Source organism: Artemia sp. Qi Xiang Cuo, chromosome 16, assembly GCF_049724085.1.
Source record: "Artemia sp. Qi Xiang Cuo chromosome 16, ASM4972408v1, whole genome shotgun sequence".
Lineage (NCBI taxonomy): Eukaryota > Metazoa > Arthropoda > Branchiopoda > Anostraca > Artemiidae > Artemia > Artemia sp. Qi Xiang Cuo.
Window position 1 is genome coordinate 7,360,952 of NC_142809.1, and position 23,691 is coordinate 7,384,642.

At 39.4% G+C, this 23,691-nt stretch overlaps 1 protein-coding gene across 1 annotated transcript in view; it reads right to left on the bottom strand.

The window, feature by feature from the left end:
- Nucleotides 1–23,691, bottom strand: part of LOC148942519 (NPC intracellular cholesterol transporter 1-like) — a 230,048-nt gene that overhangs the window by 145,936 nt on the left and 60,421 nt on the right. Inside the window, exons 4-6 of the mRNA XM_089102181.1 lie at nucleotides 10,480–10,701; nucleotides 7,255–7,411; nucleotides 4,099–4,255 (exon numbers count right to left, since the gene is read on the bottom strand). Coding sequence (XP_088958307.1) covers nucleotides 4,099–4,255; nucleotides 7,255–7,411; nucleotides 10,480–10,701 — 536 coding nt within the window. The remainder of the gene's footprint in view (nucleotides 1–4,098; nucleotides 4,256–7,254; nucleotides 7,412–10,479; nucleotides 10,702–23,691) is intronic.

Sequence of the window (23,691 nt, forward strand, 5' to 3'; positions counted from 1 at the left end):
GTGTGAGTTTTTTTTGTGTTCATGTGTAAGTTTTTGTGTATGTGGGTGTGTGTGTGTGTTTTAGTTTTTGTGGGTGTTTTTGTTTTGGCGTGTGTGTGTGTGTTTTTGATTTTGTTTTTTTGATTGTGTTAGTTTTGTTTGTGTGTGTGTGTGTTAGTTTTTGTGTGCATGTAATTTTTTGTGTTCATGTAAGTTTTCGTGTGCATGTGTAAGTTTTTGTGTGTGTGTGTGTATGTGTAAGTTTGTGTGTGTGTGTGTATGTGTAAGTTTTGGTGTGTGTGTGTAAGTTTTCGTGTGTGTGTGTGTGTGTGTGTAAGTTTTCGTGTTAATGTGTAATTTTTTGTGTGTGTAAGTTATTTCGATTTTTTGTAATTGTTCGTGTTTTTATTTTGTATATTGTTGAGTGTGTGTGTGTATTAGTGCTTGCGTGTGTGTGTGAGTTTTTTTTGTGTTCATGTTTCTGTTTTTGTGTGTGTGTGTGTGTGTGTGTGTGTGTAGGTTTTTGTGTGTGTGTATTTTTTTTCTATGTTTATTGATTTTTAGTGTGTATTTTTGTGTGTATGTGTGTGTGTAAGTTTTTGTGTGCATGTAAGTTTTTGTGTGAATGTAAGTTTTCGTGTGCATGTGTAAGTTTTTGTGTGCTTCCCAAATCATAATTTTCTGAAAGGATACGCCTATGAAAGATTAAGAAATCTAGCTTAGAAATGTCAAAAATAGCAAATTAACCATCCCAAATCATAGGTTTCAGTCAACACACACCTACGAATGGCTATGAAATCCTGCTCAGAAAAGTCAAAAAATATCAACCCCCACATCCCCAAATCATAGGTTTCAGACATCACACACCTACGAAAGACTAAGAAATCTGGTTATGAAAATTCAGAAATAGCAAATTACATATCCCAAATCATAGGTTTCAGACAACACTCACCTATGAACGGCTAAGAAACCTAGCTCAGAAAAGTCAAAAATAGCAAAGTAGTCATCCCAAACTATATGTTTCAGACAACAAACACCTATGAAAGGCTAAGAAATCCAGCTCAGAAAAGTCAAAAGTAGCAAACCACCCACCTCAAATCATAGGGTTCAGACACTACACACCTATGAAAGACTAAGAAATCCAACTCAGAAAAGCCTGAAATAGCAACCCACACATCCCAAATCATAGGTTTCAGACACCACACACCTACGAAAGACTAAGAAATCTGGTTATGAAAAGTCGAAAATAGCAAACTACACATCCCAAACTATTGGTTTCAGACAACATTCAACTACGAAATACTAGAAAAACTTAGCTCAGAAAAGCCTGAAATAGCAAACTACACATCCCAAATCATAATGTTCTGACAACACATACCTATGAAAGTCTAAGAAACCTAGCTCAGAAAAGTCGAAAATAGCCAACTACTCATCCCAAACTCGAAGTTTCAGACACTACACACCTATGAAAGACTAAGAGATCCAACTCAGAAAAGCCCGAAATAGTAATTTACATATCCCAAATCATAAGTTTCAGACAGCATTCACCTACGAAATACTAAGAAACCTTAGCTCAGAAAAGTCTGAAATAGCCAACTACTCATCCCAAACTCGAAGTTTCAGACAACAAACACCTATGAGTGACTAAGAATCCTAGCTCTGAAAAGTCCAAAAAGCAAACTACACCTCCCAAATCATAATTTTCTGAAAGGACACACATATGATGGGCTACGAAATCTAGCTCAGAAAAGTCAAAAATAGCAAATTAACCATCCCAAATCATAGGTTTCAGTCAACACACACCTATGAATGGCTAAGAAATCCAGCTCAGAAAAGTCAAAAAAATAGCAACCCACACACCCCAAATCATTGGTTTCAGACACCACACACCTACGAAAGACTAAGAAATCCGGTTATGAAAAGTCGGAAATAGCAAATTACATATCCCAAATCATAGGTTTCAGACAACACTCACCTATGAACGGCTAAGAAACCTAGCTCAGAAAAGTCAAAAATAGCAAACTAGTCATCCCAAACTATAGGTTTCAGACAACAAACACCTATGAAAGGCTAAGAAATCCAGCTCAGAAAAGTCAAAAGTAGCAATCCACCCATCCCAAATCATAGGTTTCATAGAACAAATTCCTATGAAAGTCTAAGAAATCCAGCTCAGAAAAGTCAAAAATAGCAAACTACATATCCCAAATCATCGGTTTCAGTCAACACACACCAACGAAAGACTAAGAAACCTAGCTCAGAAAAGTCAAAAATAGCAAACTATTAATCCCAGACTATTGGTTTCAGACTTCATTCACCTACGAAATACTAGAAAACCTTAGCTCAGAAAAGCCTTAAATAGCAAACTATACATCCCAAATCATAATTTTCTGACAACTCATACCTATTAAAGTCTAAGAAATCCAGCTCAGAAAAGTCGAAAATAGCAAACTACACATCCCAAATCATAGGTTTCAGACACCACTCACCTATGAAAGACTAAGAAATCCAACTCAGAAAAGTCAAAAATAACAAACTACATATCCCAAATCATAAGTTTCACTCAACACACATCAACGAAAGGCTAAGAAACCTATCTCATAAATGCCTGAAATGGCAAACTACTCATCCCAAACTATTGGTTTCAGACAACATTCACCTATGAAATACTAGGAAACCTTAGCTCAGAACAGACTGAAGTAGCAAACTACACATCCCAAATCATAGGTTTCAGACAACACACATCAACGAAAGACGGGTGCTCGGGGAGAGCCTTTGAGGGCCTGTGGGTCCCTTGAGGGTCGGTGGTCCTTTGGGAGCTCGGGGGGACCTTTGGGGACCGGGGGTTGGGCTTTGGGGTCCGGAGATGGCATTTGGGGGTCTGGGTGGGCCTTTGGGGCGCCGGGCGGGCCTTTGGATGCCTGGGGGACATTTGGGGACGGGTTGAGGGCCTGTGGGGGCACAGGGCGGGCGTTGGGGGGACTGGGGGCACTTGAGGACCGATTGGTCCTTTGGGAGCCCGGTGAACCTTAGGGGGCCGGGGGAGGGCCTTTGGGGGTCCGGGGGCCAGTTGGGAGCCTGGGGGACATTTGGGGACCGGTGGAGGGCCTTTGGGACCCTGTTGGTCTTTTGGGAACTCGATGGGCCTTTGGGGGGCCCGGGGATGGCCGTTGAGGGTCTGGAGTGAGCCTTTGGGGGCGCCGGTGGCCCTTTGGGAGCTTGGGAGACCTTTGAGTGTCCGGGGGGCAGTTGGAGGCCTGGGGGACATTTGGGGACCGGTGGAGGGTCTTTGGGAGCTTGGGGGGGCCTTTGAGGACCGGGGGCTTCCTTCGGGGTTGGGGTAGGAGGATTGGAACCCTTTGGCGTTGGGTTAGAGGACCTCACAACACTGTTCAAATGAAACTTGTGTATTATAACGACCACAGAGTTTCACCTTTAAATTCTCTTCAAAAATCTCTTCAAAAATCTTCTTTTAAAATGTCTCTATCTGTTTCGCCGAAATAGTTCCATAACCTGTCTAAAACGGTTTCGCCCAAATAATCCCTAAACGCAAATTCAGCGTGTTCCTTTGTTATTGGCATCTCTGTGCTAACGCATTTCAAATTAATAGGAAACCTTCTCGCGCGCTAAAACAATTCATCGCTAAGATGTTTCTTGCCTAATTGTTTCCATGGCCGTGGGTTATTAATATCCTTTGGAGTTCGACCAGTAGAACTGTTCCCGAGGCAAAGACATTAATGACTTGGATCTATTCCTGGAGCAGTACCTGTCAGACATTACTAAACTTTGCCCGGAAACAATTTGATTAATGACTGACAGCAAAGTGAGAAAAATACTGTTTTTCCATTCTCACTGACAAAAACCATAAAACAGACATGAATTGCTGTTGACATCCATGAAAGTGAGAAAGTTCCTGTTTTTTCAAATTCTCACTGACAAAAACCATAAAACCATCCATACATGTGACAAAAGTCCTGTTTTTCAAATTCTCACTGACAAAGTCCATAAACCACGTGGTTCTATGCCCATATAAGGAGCCCTGATCGGAGTAGAACCCCCATCTCTACTGTCCTAGACCTATACAAATTTGTAATGAACAAATTTAAACCAGAATTTACTTACACTAACAGCTTGGCTACACGGTATCAACTTAGGATTAAATAAAGTAATATTCTTTGGTACATCAGCTGCTTCTTTAATATAATGATACCGAATATCAAAAGGTGCAAATCCCGGAGTGACTGGGTTATCCACCGACATTCCAAAAGCGTTCATAAGCCTAAAAATAGAACAAAATTCATAAGATCACCTTATACACCTTATTTATCATTATACATCTTATATTTAACCTTATAATTCTTATACGTTTCCTTATTTAATTCCAATAATTCTACCCTTCCTTAACTACTCTCTGTTATTTCCAAGGTTTTATTTACTATACATTTTTCTACCTTAATCGAATGTATCTCCTCCCTTTCTTTTTTTTTCTTTTTTTTTGTTCCTTCCAAATCACACACATGGACCCTATGACATGCAAGTTAGGGCAAATCTTGCCTGAAGCCTGCCGTCAAGGCCGTACCCAGGATTTTTTTTTCGGAGGGGGTTTTACTAAAAAAAAATCGGGGGGAATGGGGGGGGGAGGTTACACACAAAAAAAACAAAAAACGCATACACAATTTGTTTATATCCACTTTTGTTACGTTTTTATGAAAGTCAGACAATCATTTCGGGAGGGGGGGGTTCAAACTCCCCTACCCCCCCCCCCCCCTGGGTACGGCCTTGCCTGCTGTCGACCCGAAAATCTATATATTTTCATATGAAGTTTTGCAGAAAAAAAAAGTACCTAAGCTTGAAAATATACTCCCCCCCCCCCAATAAAAAAAATGAGTGCCTATGAATGTAGGCTATACGTAAGTGAAAGTATGGAAGATATACTGCCTCTTCCTAGCAAGGGCAAAAGAGCATGTACCTATCCTATAGAAATATGTACGCAAGAAATAAGTTCAATAGCCCAAAATCTAAATATCAAACATACTGAAAATCCTTTATTCTTGAGAAATACCATCCACCTCCCCCCGGGAGGAAACTTTGACGTCCAACAAGTGAATGAAGTTGTTTATTATTTCTAATATTTTATTTCTCTTTTTATTTGCTTTTATACTAGGTTGAGAGTTTCGTGCTAATATATCTCTTTTTCGTTAATAAACAGCTATATCGTCTTACAAAACAGAAGTCACTTAGTTGGCTTAGAAACAACATGGAACAAAAAAAAAACATAAAAAAAGAAACAATTAGAAGCAAAGCGGATCCAGCCGTATAAATGAAAAGCTTTTAAGGAAATTCTTTTAAGAGGTTTCCCAGGAAATACGAATAAGATAATTGTAATTAGTGACTTCAGGTGCCAGAACCTCGCATGGTGTTGCAGTATACAGGGGGTGGAAATGACGGGGGGGGGGGAATTTTAGCGGTCCCCTAGATGTTGAAAACACCGTTTTTTGGTATCGTCATAAAAAGAACTGAAAAAATTGTCTCCTCAGCCCTATAATTTGAAAAAAAAATACTTTTTGTGTCTTCATTCTCAAGGGCGGATTCAGGGGGGTGGGTTTCCATTCTAGAAAATGAAAAAAGACCTTGTCCCTACATTTTCGTGAATTGGTGTCCATTTAACTATAGCTAATAGGGGCGTCGTTCAGGGAGGGGCAGTCACCCCCCTCCAATAATGCGGAGAAAAAATTATTATATATCCCATGCCCCTTGACTATCCGGATATGGAACCCTCTTGCCCCCCCCCCCATAAAAAATGCTGGAGATTCACCTCTATACAGGGGCAGATCCAGGATTTTTTTAAAGGGGGGGAGGGGGACCAAAATAGGTTGATCCGATAAACTTGCGTTAGGAGCAAGTTTAATTAATGCAAACCTTAGTTAATTAAGTACACTACTTTAGACTACGCTAGGGGGGGCCTCCCCCCTGGTTCCGCCAATGCCTCTATAGCCCAAAGGTCATCATTGCAGACTAATGTTTAACGCACAATGCGACTATGCTTAACGGGAAACCTTGTATGTTCTTCTTAACACTTGCCGTTGAATTAGAAAAATCGATATATATTTTATAAATACAAGGCAACGATATAAGTGATAAACCGAAGACTATTTTTAACGGACCTCTGTATCGACGAAGTTTTTGTTTTATTATCTGTGTGGCGATATCTGTTCGGGGCGATTTTCCGCAATTATAAATGGCCTAAAACCACCGGTTTACGAATATTAAAATGCTCATCAGGCAAAAAATGAAAACAAGACCAAAAAGGTCACACAGCAAGGCCGTACCCAGAGGGGGGTTTGGGGGGTTTAACCGCCCCCCCCCCGAAATTTTTTTGGACTCGTAAAACGTAACGAAACGGATACAGACAAATTTTTTATGCGTTTGCTTAGGTTTTATTGTGTAACCCCCCCCCCCCAAAAAAAATCTTTGAATAAAATCCCATGCGAAAAAAAATCCTGGGTACGACCTTGTCATACAGTACTTGGCTTGTGCAGCAAATACTCTTGCTCGTAAAGCAATTGGATTGGACTCATATTACTAAGTCCCAGGTGAAAACATTTAGCCTTCAACATGTTCCTAAATTAAAACTTCTTCTTATTAAAACATCAAATTAAACGCAGAAAGATAAAGTTAAGCATAAAATCATATTAAACATAAACCTAAAAAAAAAAACAATAACCATAAAAGCATAAAAAAAAAATAAACATAAAAAAACGGAAACTAGAAACATAAAAATAAAAACATACAATGAAAAAAACATATTAACCATAAAAACATATTAAGTATAAAGCATAATAACATAGAGATATTAGAATTGAACATAAAAGCATAAAATTGAGATTTTTATATTATTCAACAACCTACATCTTCCCCACAGTAGACAGAATATAATACAATATCGACAAAGGCTATACTCCCCATTAAAAATAAGTGACATAGATTTAAAACCACACAAGATTCATACTCCGCCTTCGCGCACACGCGACTCCGATGTACACATCACGAGAAGCCCATGGAAAAACCGATTATTTTTTGTCCGACCACTAGCAACTAAACTAAGGTTGTGACGTATATTGCCAGGGACGATACGCGTCGTATCAAATGTGTATCATGTTTGAAAAAAGAAGACGATCTTCTCGAAAACCTCCATAACAATGCCCAAGTAAAAGAGCTTATCTACATCTTTTGCGTTCATCATTTAGCTTCATAGCGAGGGGAAAAAGACAGACTTACCTGTAAGGGTTGCAGAGACTAGCCCAAGGGGTGCACATCATATAAACTGCTTTACTATTTGTGCTAGGGTTTATTACATCCTTACATGACTCATACATCCCCACTACATACTCATCAGAAACATAGTAGTCAATATTCTTGACAAGAGTTTTATTATCTGCAAAAAAAAAACAGGTTATAAACCTGCAAAGTATAAACTGAAAATGTAATACAGCTTTGATTCATCTTCTACATACTTAATAATATTCGGTTTAGCCCTCTGAAAACTCCCTCTCGCTTTCTACCAAAGTAAAGCTTGACAGATAGTACTGGACGACTCTGAGATATAGGAAAAGAGCTGTAGGATATAGGCTAGCAGTAGGCTAGGCAGTAGCAGTAGGCTGGATAGCCAGAAAAGTTTACTTTGGTATAAGGAAATAAACGAGAGTTTTGATCAGAGGTGCTAACTGGGGTCCTTCTAGCTTTTGAAAAATATACCATATTTAATTCTTGGTAAATTTATTTAAAAAATGAGAAAAAAGACGAAAAAAGTGCTGTAATCCACAATTAAAAAAAAATCCTCTTTATTCTGTCTTCATTAAAAAAAAATCTTTCCTCCCCCTTTATTTTAATGAATTAGCGCCCATGAAATTAAATAAGAATCTGAATTTAATCTTTAGTTACCAGGTTTAAAAATGAAAACATGGATAAATTCCGTCAAGACTAAAAACCAATACATAGGACGAAAATGTTTAATAAAAGAAAAAGAATACTCAAAGATATGTATTATCATCCTATGTGCGACGATAGTAATGACAGTCTATATAAGTTTCTATGCATATGTTAGAAGCACCGATCTTCCAGACGCAATTTACTAAAGAGTGCTAATCCTGGTAGATGATAGAAAATAGTTGACAGATGCGGTCGAAAGAAGACCTTGCGAGGTCTTGCGGGCCTCGCAAGAGGCCCAAATATTTTTCTTGCTGTTTTGACTGAAAAAATTTTTTTTTTTGGTACCGTCCTTGACAAAAAATCGAAAAAACAACAAAGCCATCTCAAAATGACGTCGAAACATAAATTTTGTCCTTCTATAAATTCGTGAATTGGTACCCCTGAACGTCCGGGCAATGTCCAGAAATGGACATTTACTGCTCATATCGTCCCTGGAAGATCTTTGGTCTCCAATCAGGGTCGCATCCAGGATTTTTTCGGAGGGGGGGGGGGTTAATTCAATCAGGGTCGCATCCAGGATTTTTTCAGAGGGGGGGGGTAATTACAAAAGGTTTTTTTGGGGGGTGGGAGATTAGAAAAAAATTAAGACGCATCAAAAATTTGTTCATATAGGTGGCTAGGGGGTCAAACCCCCGAACCCCCCCCCCCCCTCTCTGGATACGGCCTTGTCTGTAATACTCGAGATGTCATCGTTGAGAGGCACCGTTATCACTTTCTGTGCCAACCAGCGTGGGAAGACCTAGGTCTAAGTAAGTAATTGACCCAGTTATTTGATTCTAGTAATTGACCCAACTTCTCTTAGTAGCGAAAAAAAAAATCTCATATGGTTTGATTTCTTTAAAAAGCATCTTCGGTAAAAGTGATGATGACGTGGTTTGTTCTTCGCTAACAATTCCCAAGTCCAAGTAAGTAATTGCCCCAACTACTTCTAGATATTACGAACACCATACATCCAGACGCAATTAAATTGACAGGAACATCTGTCAATAAAGCGTCAAATGAAAGAAAAAGCTTCCTATAGGTCTTAAATATCAATATTCCAAAACCATTATATTTCAATGCATTGTGATAGCGTTACGGTCCTTTGACTTTAAATAAACTCTACTACTATTTATCTATAAAAAAAAAAACAACCAGCCAACTCAACCTCTCAATTCTGTAATGACTCTCCAACAGGGCCGAATCCAGGGGGGGGGGGGTTTACCAGGTTTGAACCCCCCCCCCCCCCGAAATTTTTTTCCGACCCGTGAAAACGCAACAAAAATGGATATAAACAAATTTTGTATGCGTTTTTTTTTAGTTTTTTTTTGTGTACACCCCCCCCCCCGAATTTTTTTTTTGGGTAAAACCCCCTCCGAAAAAAAAATCCTGGGTACGGCCTTGCTCTCCAATAAAATATAATCAACTAAGATATGACAGTGGAAAAATTATTAAGCTTGATGTTGTTTCTAAGGCGATCGTCATATAGGCTACACCGAGGATATTAAAAGGGCTAATTAAAGACCTGGAGCCAATTGAGAATAAAACCACAGAGCAAACAAAATAGAAAGTCTAATTGTTTTAAAGAAAAGATACATCCAATTTTCCGAGAAATTTCTCAGTGAAGCAAAACAACTTTATAATTTACAAAAAAAGGAACCGCTGGCAATTAAAAATATAAAAATATGACAACTATTCCTCATTCAGAGGATATAATTACTGTGACAAAAATTACCATTCATAATTAGGATTGATAGTGATTCCTCTAAACAGAAAAGTGATTCCCTCTTGTGTACAGGTATGATTTTCACTTAATTTAAAGATGTTCTTGTATCCAAATAGCTAAAATTATTTCCCCCCTTGCAAATGCAGCCAAATCAAGTACGATTTTAAGCTTTTTTTTAATAAAAGTAAAATTTTAATTAGATTTTAATTTTGATTTCAAGTTTGAATTTTAATTTTGGTTTTAAGTTTAAATTTTAATTTTAGGTAAACCTAGTGATATTAAGAGAAATGTATAATTGTTACTGTTACAATGACAACATGAATTACCGCAAGGGGATTTGGGTTACAAATTTTTGAATTTACATAATTTTCTCAAGTCATGACGTTACCATAAATTAATTATTATGAACAGAAATACCAGCATCGGCAAACCAAGCGACGCAAAAAATTGGCAGACTATATTATGTGTCACTAAATCATTGGACAGGGCCGTGAGCCAATGAACGTTGAGCTCATCCACTTCTTTAATCTGGGGCCACTTACCCTCCACAGCTCAGAGTGCATCTTGGAGCATTATTTGTCCCACCATATTTAACACACTTCAAAACTCTTCGTACCAAGGATGACACGCTTCACACCATTAATGGCACAAATCCACCACGCGGGGCGCGTGCCGCATGGCATATATGATTGTTGAAAGTAACTAACCCCTCGGCTATAACTCATCCAATATAAAATTCAATACCACAACATAATATCAGTTAATCAACAGTATGACATATGAATTACAGTGAGCATATTCAAACTTACTTGTTTCTTCTGATGGAGGCACCGATTCTCCTTGAACCAAATATGTACTATGTTCCGGGTCACAGGTCATGTAACACCAATTGAGCCTCATATTTCTGAAGCAGGTAGGGCAACGACCAACCAAAGCTTCCGCCATTTCAATGTTAGAAGACATTAGGTCGATTTGATGGGCTGGACAGCAGGTACGGATATTGCTTTCACCTGAGGTTTTAGCCCTTTGAACTAGAACAAAGGTCATCTTTTTAAAGAAAAATATAAAACAAGGAAAACAAACTTGGGTTTTGCACTTTATATCTCTTTTCGTCTTCATTCTACTTCAGTTTACTTTCCAAAAGAAACCCAAAAAAGAAAAGTATACACGGCATATTTATTTTACGGGGTATTAATTATTACAAAACAAAAGCTAATGAATAAGCAGAATCGTGGATTATAAAATGCCTTGAGGCCGCTTAAAACGGCCTCAGAAGTTAAAACGTTAAAAAAATCATATGTTTTGAGACTTTTTTGGAAATCATATTTCTTTCTTTGTAAATTATACTAATTTTATTAACACAGGTCATCAAAACCTTCAAATCAAGGTAAGATTACTCACAGTGATCATTACTTATTTTGTTAGAAGTCAGCAAGAAGACAATGTAAGAACTGCAATTGTATTTTCACATTGCGACAAAGCACTTTGTAGCTCTTGAAATGTAGCTTGAAAATGATGGGGTAAAATAAAAATGAGCGGCAATCGTAGCAGTAGCCAGGGTCGCAGCCATAAGTAGTCGGCAGTCCCAAGTAGTCGCCGTATTAGGCGAAGTCGAAAGTAGTCACAGTAGTCGTTGTCGCCGAAGTAGTCGTAGTAGTACTGTGCACATAGTGTCTCTTGATTTGCTCAATATTAGCTCAACATGCCCTGAGAATTTCAACTTAGTACCTTCAGTCGTTCCTGAGATACTGCCGATACACCCTGTTGACAACCAGCATGCACACCGCATGTTTTGATTTTGTTCAGCCTCCCCCTCAACATTTCCTGTAAGTATCATCTTAATACCCTATGCCTTTTTGAAGATAATACCCTATGCCTTTTTGAAGACCAAGGATAAAATATGCCCCCCCCCCAATTTCCCTATAACAAACTTTACATGTAAACAGCAGGCAACTCATATAACTTAGAGCCCTTTCTCCAGGGGCTCTGGGGGTGTTATGTCATCCCCAGAGGCATAGCTATCCGACCTTCAGGCAATAGTAATGGTCCGTATGGATTAACGAGGAGCAGTCCCTCCTTAACCACTTTCCAGAGCTTTCTAGACTACCAGATGATGACTTGAGCCTACAACTTGAGCCTACTTGAGCCTACAATAGTGAGACCATAAATCAACCCAAAAAAGAGAGCCTCTTAAAAAAATTGTGCAAGAAATTACCAAAGAAAGTAGCAAGTTTTCGGCTTAAAAGATTTAAACAATACTCCCAGTGTTTTCAACAAAAATACAAGAGCACTTAGTTATAGCCTACCCCAAAGGGGAAAAAAACTCGGCCAAGAATGCTTGTAAAAAGCAAACCAGTTTTGCTATTTTGCTGTCCATTGATGATATTCAGCATCTGTCTTGTTTTACCCTTAGTGAGAATGTTAATACTCATAGCCCTTTGCGGCTAAGCAATCAATCTACTCACCCTAGAGGCAAAAAAAAAACAAGAAACTTGGCCTTGACTATTGTAGACAACCTATCTAAAGCTACCTACAATAGGAATTCCACAACTTGCCCGGACATCACGGACATATGATTCCAACTAATTATTTCGAGCTCGATGGGCCTTTTTGGGGGCCCGAGGATGGCCTTTGGGGGTCTGGGTGGGCCTTTGGGGGCGCCGGTGGCTCTTTGGGAGCCCGGGGGACCTTTGAGGACCGGGGGAGGGCCTTTGGGGTCCGGGGTGCCCTTTGGGGTCCGGGGGCCCTTTGAGGACCAGAGGAGGGCCTTTGAGGGTCTGAGGAGGGCGTTTGGGGGGCTGGGGCTCTATGGGAGCTTGGGGGACCTCTGAGTACCGGGGGCTTCCTGCGGGGTTGTGGGGGGGCAGCGGAACCCTTTGGGGTTGGGGTAGAGGACCTCACAACACTGTTCAAATGGAACTTGTGTATTATAACGACCACAGAGTTTCACCCTCAAATTCTCTTCTAAAACCTTTCCTAAAATCTTCTTTCAAAATGTCTCTAACTGTTTCGCCAAAATGTCTCTAACTGTTTCGCCAAAATAATCCCATAAAATGGATAAAACGCTTTCGCCCAAATAATCCCTAAACGCAATTTCAGCGTGTTCCTTTTGTTTGGCATCTCTGCGCTAATACATTTCAAATTTCTAGGAAACCCTTTCCTACGTTAATCTCTTCATCTCATAAATTTTCCTAGCTAAACTATTAGGGTTTCGTTAGAATATCAATTTATCTCTCCGACTTAAAGCTCCGTGAAGCCGTATTTAAAAATAGAATTTCTATCTCTTTAGACTCCCGCATAATTCCAAGATAACAAGTCATGTCAATTATAATTCCTGACACTAAAGATCAATGAAGCCCTATTTAAAAATAGAATATTAATTTTTCTCTCTGACCTAAAGAACGTTTATCCCTCAGACCTAAGATTAAAGAAGCCTTAATGTTTCCTAATTCTCCCCTTCGTGAATCAATAATTTCCCCTAGCGATTATGTAAATCAAGTTCACAGTTGCTACTCGTGACAGGACCACGTGGTTTATGGTTTTCCAAGTGAGAAAGTTCCTGTTTTTTCATTCTCACTGAGAAAACCATAAACCAGACATGAACTGCTGTTGACATCCATAAATGTGATAAAGTTCCTTTTTTTTCATTCTCACTGACAAAAAACATTAAACATCCATGAAAAACATCAAATAAATCGACCAACACACATAACCATCCAAGAAAACATCCATAAATGTGACAAAATTCCTGTTTTTTCATTCTCACTGACAAAAACCATAAACCACGTGGTTCTATGCCAATATATGGTGTTAAAAAAAGTTGTAGGTGGCAGCAGGGGTGAGTCCTGGGGCTCAATAAGGCCATTCTACTAACCTATATGTTCATGTGGTTCCTTAATTTTCATCTTAATACTTTTAGCTTACAAGTGGTTGCATTAGAAGTAGCAGTCGTACAAGTAGTAGTAGTAGTTGTTGTAGTAGCAGTAGTAGTAAATGCAATTATAATAGTAATAGCATTAGCAGTAGAGTGCGCAGGGCCGGATTTAAAGCTTTGGCGCTTAAGAAGCAAGCGTTTTCGCCGCCCCGTTTTTTCAAGATTTTCGGGGCTATTTCCAAAAATTAGGGGCTAATGGAAGCAATTAACAGGAACACAACTGTAAGGGAAAAGTGATGAAACAGAGGAGTAATACCGAACTCTCAGCTACCATTCTTGGGAGACATCTGACAGTTTATAAGTGACCATGGAATTCATGTGTTGTTTTAAATTTACTTTCCTGTGAATAGGCAGCGTGGCGGCAGAGTGCACCTGGCGGCGATAAATCACATCAGTCTAGTTTTTGTCAGGAAAAAGTTATTCAGCGATAATTTATTGCTCTCCCTGCCATTATGCGCTCCTGGGTCCGGGCGTAGGGACCTAGTGGTAAATACAGGCCTGAGCGTGCACATATTTCCTTTTGGTGAATTGACTTTTCCTTTAAGCACTCTCTGAAAGTTCCCACTTAATACACAAATCCCTTTTTGAGATATGCCATTTTGAGAATCTGCATGCACATAGTGTCTTTTGATGTAGTTCAAGTTCCCCCTCAAATACCCTATTCTGTCAAATTTTCAACTTGATATGCGTAGCCTTAATAGTGCTAGTTGAATAGTAGTAGAGGTCGTAGTAGGAGCAGTAGTAGTAATAATGGCGTTGAATTAGTAGTAGAAGCAACAGGAGTAGCAGCAGTATTAATAGCAGTAGTAGCAGGTAGATGCCCCAGAAGTTTCATCTTGATACGCTAAGCCGTTCCAAAAAAAATTGCTGATACACCTGTATCAGCAATCTGTATGTTATTGCAAGTTACCAATTGTTAAAATTTAAGTTTTTTATAGAAGGAATGGTCGTAAAAACTTTGAAGGAGGCTCATTCAATTGGAAATTGAAAGTTCAAGTTCAATTTTGAAGAATCAAGGGTAATCAGAGGACAATCAGCCTTTCCCTCTTAACCGACACCTCACCCCCCAAATACATCTGATCAAAATAAAATAAACATATTGTTCAAAATAGTCTAAAGATCAAATAACCATGCCTTGGGGGTTAAAACACCCAATCGTAGCCTCGGGGGCAAGATAGTTAAGTTAAGCTATTTCATAATTGATAACAACTGAGTTTCATTCCGAAAAATATGTGTTTTAGCTTTGGGGGGGGGGGGCTCAGTCGTTTGGACATAAAATGTTCCAGTGCCCTTTTTAGGAGTTAAAAGCGATCGGAGGGTTTCTACCCCACCCTACTTTTTCCCAAAATACATCCGATCTAGATTTTGAGACGGTCATTTTATTTAAAACAGTTCAAAGGTTAAATAGCTATACCATAGTTAAATAACTATGGTTCACAACCCTCAGCCTCTGGTGCAAGGGCTGTAAGTTATACAAGTTGCCTATTGTTAATATATAAGTTATTTTTTTATCAAGAAAAGATGGCATGTTTGATCCTATAAATGAAAAAAAAGCATGCAGCATTAAGGTCAAACCTTAGGGAAATGTCAAGAAGAATGCCAAACACAATCAAAAAGCATTTATTCCCTTATTGGTTGTGAAAAGGAAATACCAGGAGCATTTACAATGGCTGATGGTATCAGCCGTCACATTGTTGAAGGGATGTTGAAAAAAAGGCTGGGGTGCAACCAGTCCCCCTCCTATGTCCTTTTTAGCTGCAATCTCCTCAAAGACATCTGATTAAAATTCGTTATCTAGATTCACAAAGGTCAAATATTTTCAACACATATGTTTATTACTTAACGTCCAGAAAGGTCTGATTCATCAGCTTTAATGGTGTGTGACATCAGATCTTCTTTTTCTTTTGCAAAAATAAAACAAAGCTTTTTCATGAATACTTTTGACAGGCGTTTATATTATCAATTTAAGAAACAAACAATTTCAACAAGGTTGAACATGTAAAAATTCTAACTTGTATTTTACCCTATGATATTGCCTAAAATTTTTAGAGAACTGAAAATCTGAGTTCAGTGGTTCAGTTGTACGATGGTTCAATTACAAGAGGGTTCAGTTGGACGGTGGTTCAGTTGCATGATAGTTCAGTTACACGGTGGTTCAGTTGCAAGGTGGTTCATTTGCACGGTGGTTCAGTTGCACGGTGGTTCAGTTGCACGGTGGTTCACTTGCACGGTGGTTCAGTTGCACGGTGGCTCGGTTGCATGGGGGTTTCAGTTACACGGGGGTTTAGTTACACGGGGGTTCAGTTACATGGGGTTTAGTTGCACGGGGGTTTAGTTACACGAGGGTTTAGTTAAATGGGGTTCAGTTGCTCGGTGGTTCAGTTTCACGAGAGTTCAGTTGCACGGGGGTTCAGTTGCACGGTGGTTCAGTTACACGATGGTTCAGTTGCTTGTGGTTCAGTTACACGGTTGTTCAGTTACGCCCACACCGTTTAATCTTAGTTTCGGCAAAGATAAATCTCAACTTTTCATTATTATTAAACGACATGGCCTTAAAAAAAAACCAACTGGATTATAATTAGTCGGTCTTTTTGGAAGGTACTGATAACGTTTCTAATCTCTCATCAAATTCCATAGTTGAGATCGATCTCAGTGTTTTGTAATTAAATAACTTACTGTATACATAACTACATACATACATAACTTTCGACTCATCTACAAAACTGTTTCAAAAATAAGCAAATCTAATCGTCGGTGGACCTCGAAGCTAAGTGTCTTACGATAAAATTCAAGGGTCCAATATAGAGTAGATGTCACAAGGGGTACCAAAAGATATAGACAGAAAACCAATGACTAAATGTATACACATACTATAACACCATCTATATTTTAGTTCTCGAAGGTCCCAGTTTTGGTAAACGGTAATCCCATTTGGATACTCATTAATTTTCGTGTGCCCTATCTTAGCAAGCTTGGTCGTTATTTTAGGTCATAAAGGACCAGGATACTGATAGGGATACTGATACTGATAAGGCCCAATCTTAGTCTGACCATCAATTGTCGATCAAGATCAGTTCTTACAGAAAGTACAAGGCTAAATGCCAAAAAGCTCTATCCGAACGATCCAAGTTAGAGACTGGAGACGATTATGTGAAGGGAACTGCAATGAGGACCCATGAAATACAATGAGGGAACTGCAATGATGACCCATATTCTACCAGAATACACCGGGCCCATCTCATAATTCGTGTAAGAAATAGAAAACAGGGTAATGTTTCTTTTACTTCAGCATATGAAGAAGCCAACAGTGTTTTCTTAATAGGTGAGTATCCTGAAGAGTCTGTGGAAAATTAAAATCTATAACATTTACTATGAGATATCAGGTCACTGCCTGTTAAATCATGTTTGAAAATGCTTTGGAACCTGTCTCGCTTTTATTGCTGACAGATGCTGTGAAATCCCTTAGATCTGGAAAAGCTCCAGGTCCGGATGATATTGCAGACATAATAATTTTACGAAACATCTCAGTTTTGACCCCTATTTTAATCAAGGTATTTAATACTTATTTTGTTAATTGTTTCTTCCCTATACTAGCAATCTGATCAGCTAACATGGAGATTAGAATCACGTATTCTAAGGCACCTTTATAAAAGCCTTAAAACTGAAACTGCATTACTCTATACATCACCAATATGGATTACCACTATAAGGGAAAAAACCATCGTAAAATCACTGCAGTATATACAAAGAATTTGCACCATAATGAAATCAAAATTCACTTGACAAAAACTAAAAATGTAGTAGCGATTTCCGGCTTTCTTCCCGTCAGAGGCAGTTTTAGGGGGGGGGGGCAGTTACTCCGGGGACAGAAATTTTAGGGGCACAAAGTTTCAAATAAATAATCTAACGGTTATAATCATTTGTAATTTTAGAAATTTTATTTTTGTCAAAATAAAGTAGAGGGTTCAGTTAATAAATGAAAATAATTAATAAATTATTAATCAATTAATAAGAAAATAACTAAATAAAAAAATTAAATAACAATAATTGGAAAAACCAATACACATACCCATAAGATATTATGAGCTTATAACACATTCAAAAGGGATAGAATTTCAATATTTCTTTTCGGAAACTTTTGACAAATTACCAATAAACACAATAAATTACAAATAAAAGAGACTTTTAAATCGTCAAGTCTAGTCATTAAAAATGTTCACCTCTGCTGACCACCTGATCGCTGCTTCCTCTCGTCATCCATCTTGTCATTTATCCCAAGTTCTTCCTCGACATTGTTGCTTAAAATCATTTGTCTTAAAAATCTCAAAATTAGATTGTTCAAATTGTTTTTGTGGTACTGAAGAAACAGAGCAAGTATTATTTGAATGTGCAATGTACGTACTTCCTACAGCCTTGCTTTCAGGCCACCCACATCCAACACGGAATTCAACAGGGGTTGTGCAGATTATTGTTTTGAGTGTCGTATTCAACACGGGCGAATGTCTTTTCAGAATCCGTGTTCGACCATACTATTCTAGCCCATTACAATTTTGAAGAACCCGCGTTCAAGACGCTTGGAACCCGCAAGATGAAAACGCTTTAAAGTTTTGCAGGGTTGAACGCGAAGAACTTGAAAAGCGATTATTTTCGAGCCCGCTCAAAACACGCTTCAAACCCGGTGCCTGGAAACACGACTTAGCGTCACCTCTAAGCAGATTTGGCGTCAGTGAAGAACACAAAATTCGAGAAAAACGCGGTTGAATAATTGCAACATTGCAGAACAGAAATGGTTGGAGTAAAAAACGCGAAAAAATTGCATGCTGAAAAGCATGACATTATAAAGAGATGGTGAAAATTTCCATGCAAAATATCAACAAATTTTGGCACAATAAATTGCCAAAATACAGTTACGTCAATTGGGTTTTAACAGTTGGTCAACTTGTCAGAAACCGGTTCAAGCGTGTAAAACACCGGACACGAGACTTACGGTAAAACTGACCTGTAAGGTGAGAGTACAAACTGAGTAAAACTTCTAAGAAATTCAGATATAATATAGTAACAAATGGATACAAAAGAATGTTAAGAAACGTGTAGAGCTAAATGTTACAATTAAACCTTTCGTTTTTTTTCCCTGCCTTGATGTGTCAGAGCTTTCTCTTTAATACAGGTTCAACTCTAGCGTTCGTGAAACTGGACGGTTTACTTGAAACATCTTAGGCACTTTCACGACCCTTCCTTGAAGCAAGCCCTGGGAAGTTCTTTTTGAAGAACTGTCTGTAGTAATTTACATCGACAACTGGCATGAATCGCACGAGAGGCTCTATATTTCGCCGTGTGAAAGCAAGAATGTCGTAACCGCACTTTTTAAAATTCCGAGAAAAACGCAATTGAAAAATCGGTTTTCTGTGGAGGTAGATAGAAAAACGGATGAAACGCCAATTTAAAGCAGAAAGTAAGGGAAACTTCTGGGTAGAACTTTGGTCCTGTTGGATGAGATTTAGTAGGCCAAAAGGTCGAACAAAAAACGGATACGACATTTTAGAATTGGAATGTATTGGATCGTGCCTTGTTAAATGATCCCCCATTTATATTGTTTAATCTGGTCCCATTGTAACTGAACCACCGTGTAACTGAAGCCCAAGCAACTAAGCCACCGTGCGACTGAACCACCGTGCAACTGAACCCCCTTTAACTGAACCCTCGTGTAATTCAACTCCATTTAAGTAAAACCCCGTGTAACCGAACAACCATGTAACTGAACCACTGTGCAACTGAACCACAGTGCAACTGAACCACCTTGCAACTGAATCCCCGTGTAATGGAATCACTGTGCAGCAGAACCACCGAATAACTGAGCCACTGTGCAACTGAACCCACGTGCAACTGAACCCTTGTGTACCTGAACCCTCGTGCAACTCAATCATCGTACTTACATTAGGTAAAACACAAGTTAGAATCTTTACATGTTCAGCCTTGTTTGCTTTTTTAAGTCTTTATATAAATTACTGTGAAGTTGATTTATAAAATGCTCTGTTTTGTTGTAACAAAAACAAATAAAATTGGACGTCATAAACTCTTCAATCCAGATTTATTCCTCCTTTTTATGTCTGTTAATGGGGGTTTCCTTCACCCTGTCACTTTCTACAGGTATAAGCGTTTACCCCTCTACCCTTCGGATAATTTCCCCTCCTCCACCCACGGAAACCCCTCACCTGCAAAATACCCCTCTCGCGGAAATTATGGTTTTCAAAATTTTAAAATCTTCTTTGAGTCGTGTTACTTCTTGGTTTAATTGAAATGTTCTAAGGGAAGTGGAAAAGGGAAATTTATGTGTAAATATTGCCCCCACCCCACCGGGCAAAAACATTATTCTCAAGAAAAATAATCAACAAAAACCCCACGCAAACAATTTCCGTATGTTTCCCAATGACAAATACTATCTGTAAGGAATAGACATATTAAACTACAAAACTTAAAACGGAACTGAAACTTCTGAAATGGGGTTATCTGATTGTTTTGTAGCTAGGAAGAGAGGGATATACCCAAAAGGGTGCATTTTGATGCCGAAACATCTTAGCTCTCATTGAGCCTTCAGATAAATACAAAATTAGCTCTAAGGGAGAGACGACAGGAGAATGGAGGAAGAAATTGTTTGATAATCCCCAGGCATTTCTAGTCTTTTTTATAAGCGGAAAGTGATTGGAGACTAACCAACCGCAAGAGGTTTTTTTTTGGGGGGGGGTGGTGGAAATTTTCAACAGGTAAGTATTTTCTGGGTGGGGGGGGGTATTTTCAGTGAGGTGTTACTTTTCGCGTGGTATTTTCCTGAAGGGATGTTTTTCAGGGGGGGGGGGTAAACGGAGGCTCTTACTGTCTATATACTGTAATGTTTTTTTACCACTTTGCTTATTTTGTTGTTTTCATTTTGTGGTATTTTCTACGCTCGTAGTTGGTTATCGTTTGGTTTGAAAACGGTTAATTACCTGCTTCGGTGGAGCCGACAAAAAAGTTTGGAAACTTTTTTTTTTATTTTTTTTTCCTTAGATGAATCAGGCCTTTCCTGAACGTTGAGTAATAAAAATCTTTACTGAAAATATCATAACTTTGAGAATTTAGATAACAAAAAGTTGCTTTTGGTTGCGCTTTATCTAAACTAGTTTAAAAGATTCTTTCGAAAAACAATTTTTCAAAGAAAAGTAAAGAGCCATACTAAACCAAAAACTGCTTAGTTAGTTACTCTGGTGTTCTCACTGAAGTAACTCTATAATAGCATCTTTTCCCTACGTGGATCAGTTTGCGCCAATTGTATATATATTTTTTTGTGGTGGTTTTATTGGTTTTTTAGTTTTAGCTTGTTTTTTTTTATCTTGTTCTTCTTGTGTTTCTTTCGTTTTTACTAAAAAAATTTTTTTTTTACTAACATTTTTCTCTTTGTTGTTTTTTTGTCATGGCTGGCCAGTTCGGCTTAAGAGATCTGTCATTGCCGATATATCCTTTTGATAACCTAAGTAGAATGGCCTTATTGAGCCCCAGGACTCACCCCTGCTGCCACCTACAACTTTTTTTAACACCATATATTGGCATAGAACCACGTGGTTTATGGTTTTTGTCAATGAAAATGAAAAAACAGGAATTTTGTCACATTTATGGATGTTTTCTTGGATGGTTATGTGTGTTGGTCGATTTATTTGATGTTTTTCATGGATGTTTAATGGTTTTTGTCAGTGAGAATGAAAAAACAGAAAGTTTGTCACATTTATGGATGTCAACAGCAATTCATGTCTGTTTTATGGTTTTCTCAGTGAGAATGAAAAAACAGGAACTTTCTCACTTGGAAAACCATAAACCACGTGGTCCTGTCACGAGTAGCACCTGTGAACTTGATTTACATAATCGCTAGGGGAAATTATTGATTCACGAAGGGGAGAATTAAGAAACATTAAGGCTTCTTTAATCTTAGGTCTGAGGGATAAACGTTCTTTAGGTCAGAGAGAAAAATTAATATTCTATTTTTAAATAGGGCTTCATTGATCTTTAGTGTCAGGAATTATAATTGACATCACTTGTTATCTTGGAATTATGCAGGAGTCTAAAGAGATAGAAATTCTATTTTTAAATACGGCTTCACGGAGCTTTAAGTCGGAGAGATAAATTGATATTCTAACGAAACCCTAATAGTTTAGCTAGGAAAATTTATGAGATGAAGAAATTAACGTAGGAAAGGGTTTCCTAGAAATTTGAAATGCGTTAGCGCAGAGATGCCAAACAAAAGGAACACGCTGAAATTACGTTTAGGGATTATTTGGGCGAAACCGTTTTATCCATTTTATGGGATTATTTCGGCGAAACAGTTAGAGACATTTTGAAAGAAGATTTTAGGAAAGGTTTTAGAAGAGAATTTGAGGGTGAAACTCTGTGGTCGTTATAATACACAAGTTCCATTTGAACAGTGTTGTGAGGTCCTCTACCCCAACCCCAAAGGGTTCCGATCCCCCACCACAACCCCGAAGGAAGCCCCCGGTACTCAAAGGTCCCCCAAGCTCCCCTAGAGCCCCCGCCCCCCCACCGCCCGCCGCCGACCCTCCAAGGCCTTCCTCTGGGCCGCCAAGGGCCCCCCGGCCCCCCAAAGAGCACCCCCGACCCCAAAGGCCCTCCCCCCGGTCCTCAAAGGTCCCCCGGGCTCCCAAAGAGCCACCGGCGCCCCCAAAGATCCACCCAGACCCCCAAAGGCCATCCCCGGGCCCCCCAAAGGCCCATCGAGCTCCCAAAGGACCCATGGGGTTCCAAAGCCCCTACACCGGTCCCCAAATGTACCCCAGGCCCACAACTGTCCCCCCGGCCCCCCAAAGGCCCTCCCCTGGCCCCCAAAGGGCCAACTCGCGCCCAGACGACCACACGGTCCTTAAGTGTCCCCCCGCCTCCCCCCGGCCCCCCCGGTGTCCCCACGGGCCTACTCTCCTCACCCCCTTGCCCCCCGACCCGAGAAGTGCCACCGGGAGGCGCCGTGGGCTAGGAAAGCGCCACAGGATGTGCCACAGGGGTGCGCCGCGGGTCAGGAAAGCGCCGCGGGGGATGCGCCACAGGGAGGAACCACAGGAAAGCGCCGCAGGATGCGCCGCAAAAAAAAGTAAACTAAAAAGTAAAAATTTCGAAATGTTAGCCCCCAAACGCCCTCCTCAGTCCCCCAACAGCCCTTCCCGGGGCCGCAAAGGTCCCTCGGGCTCCCCAAGGGCCACCCGACCCCCCCACGGTCCCCCCCCCCCCCTCCCTGGGCCCCCCAAAGAGGCCCCTCGCCAATTTTGTTTATAATTTTTTATTGCTTTATTATATATTTTCTGAACAAGTTCCATTCATAATGTCATTCCTAAACCCATTTTCCAACCTCAAAGAGTCACCTCCCCAATTCATAAATACTTTCTTGAATTTTTTAACATGGTATTTTTATAACTTTTTTATGTATCTTAAAATAAAATGAAATATGCTTACGGCTCTACCAATCGTACTCTGTGCTTGTTCATGGACACGACGCGGCTTTTCCACTGGTACTCTATGGCAGGTTATCGACACTGCCGAGTTTATTGCATGCATTAAATCAGTATTTTTTACGCAATGGAAGGATCAACACACAATTCATATCTGTAAAAAGTGAAGATGAATTATTCAACGAAAGTATGTGCACATGAAAAAATCATTGTCGTGTTGAACGCTGACAAGGAGAAATACCTGAACTATGAAACGAGTGCAAGCGGTAACACTATTGGAAATGTATGCATGTGTTGTCATGACAGCGAGAAGTTAGATTTCTTTGGACTATCGAAATCATTCAAAAGTGCTCAAAGTGGGTATGCGAGAGTGAGAGCACCAGAGATGATAGTGCTAAAGGAGAATGCCAACTTAAAAATAATTGTCGATGATCGGGGACAACTTCTAGCTAATGGTTCTGGTAGCACGATACATATTGATAGATCCTATTCCCATCGTTCTGGTATTACTATTCAAATGAAAGCAAAGAAGAAAAGAAAGGCCTACTGCTGCACTAGTGTAATAAATCATATCATGTCTACCTGTCAGAACTGATATCTATGCA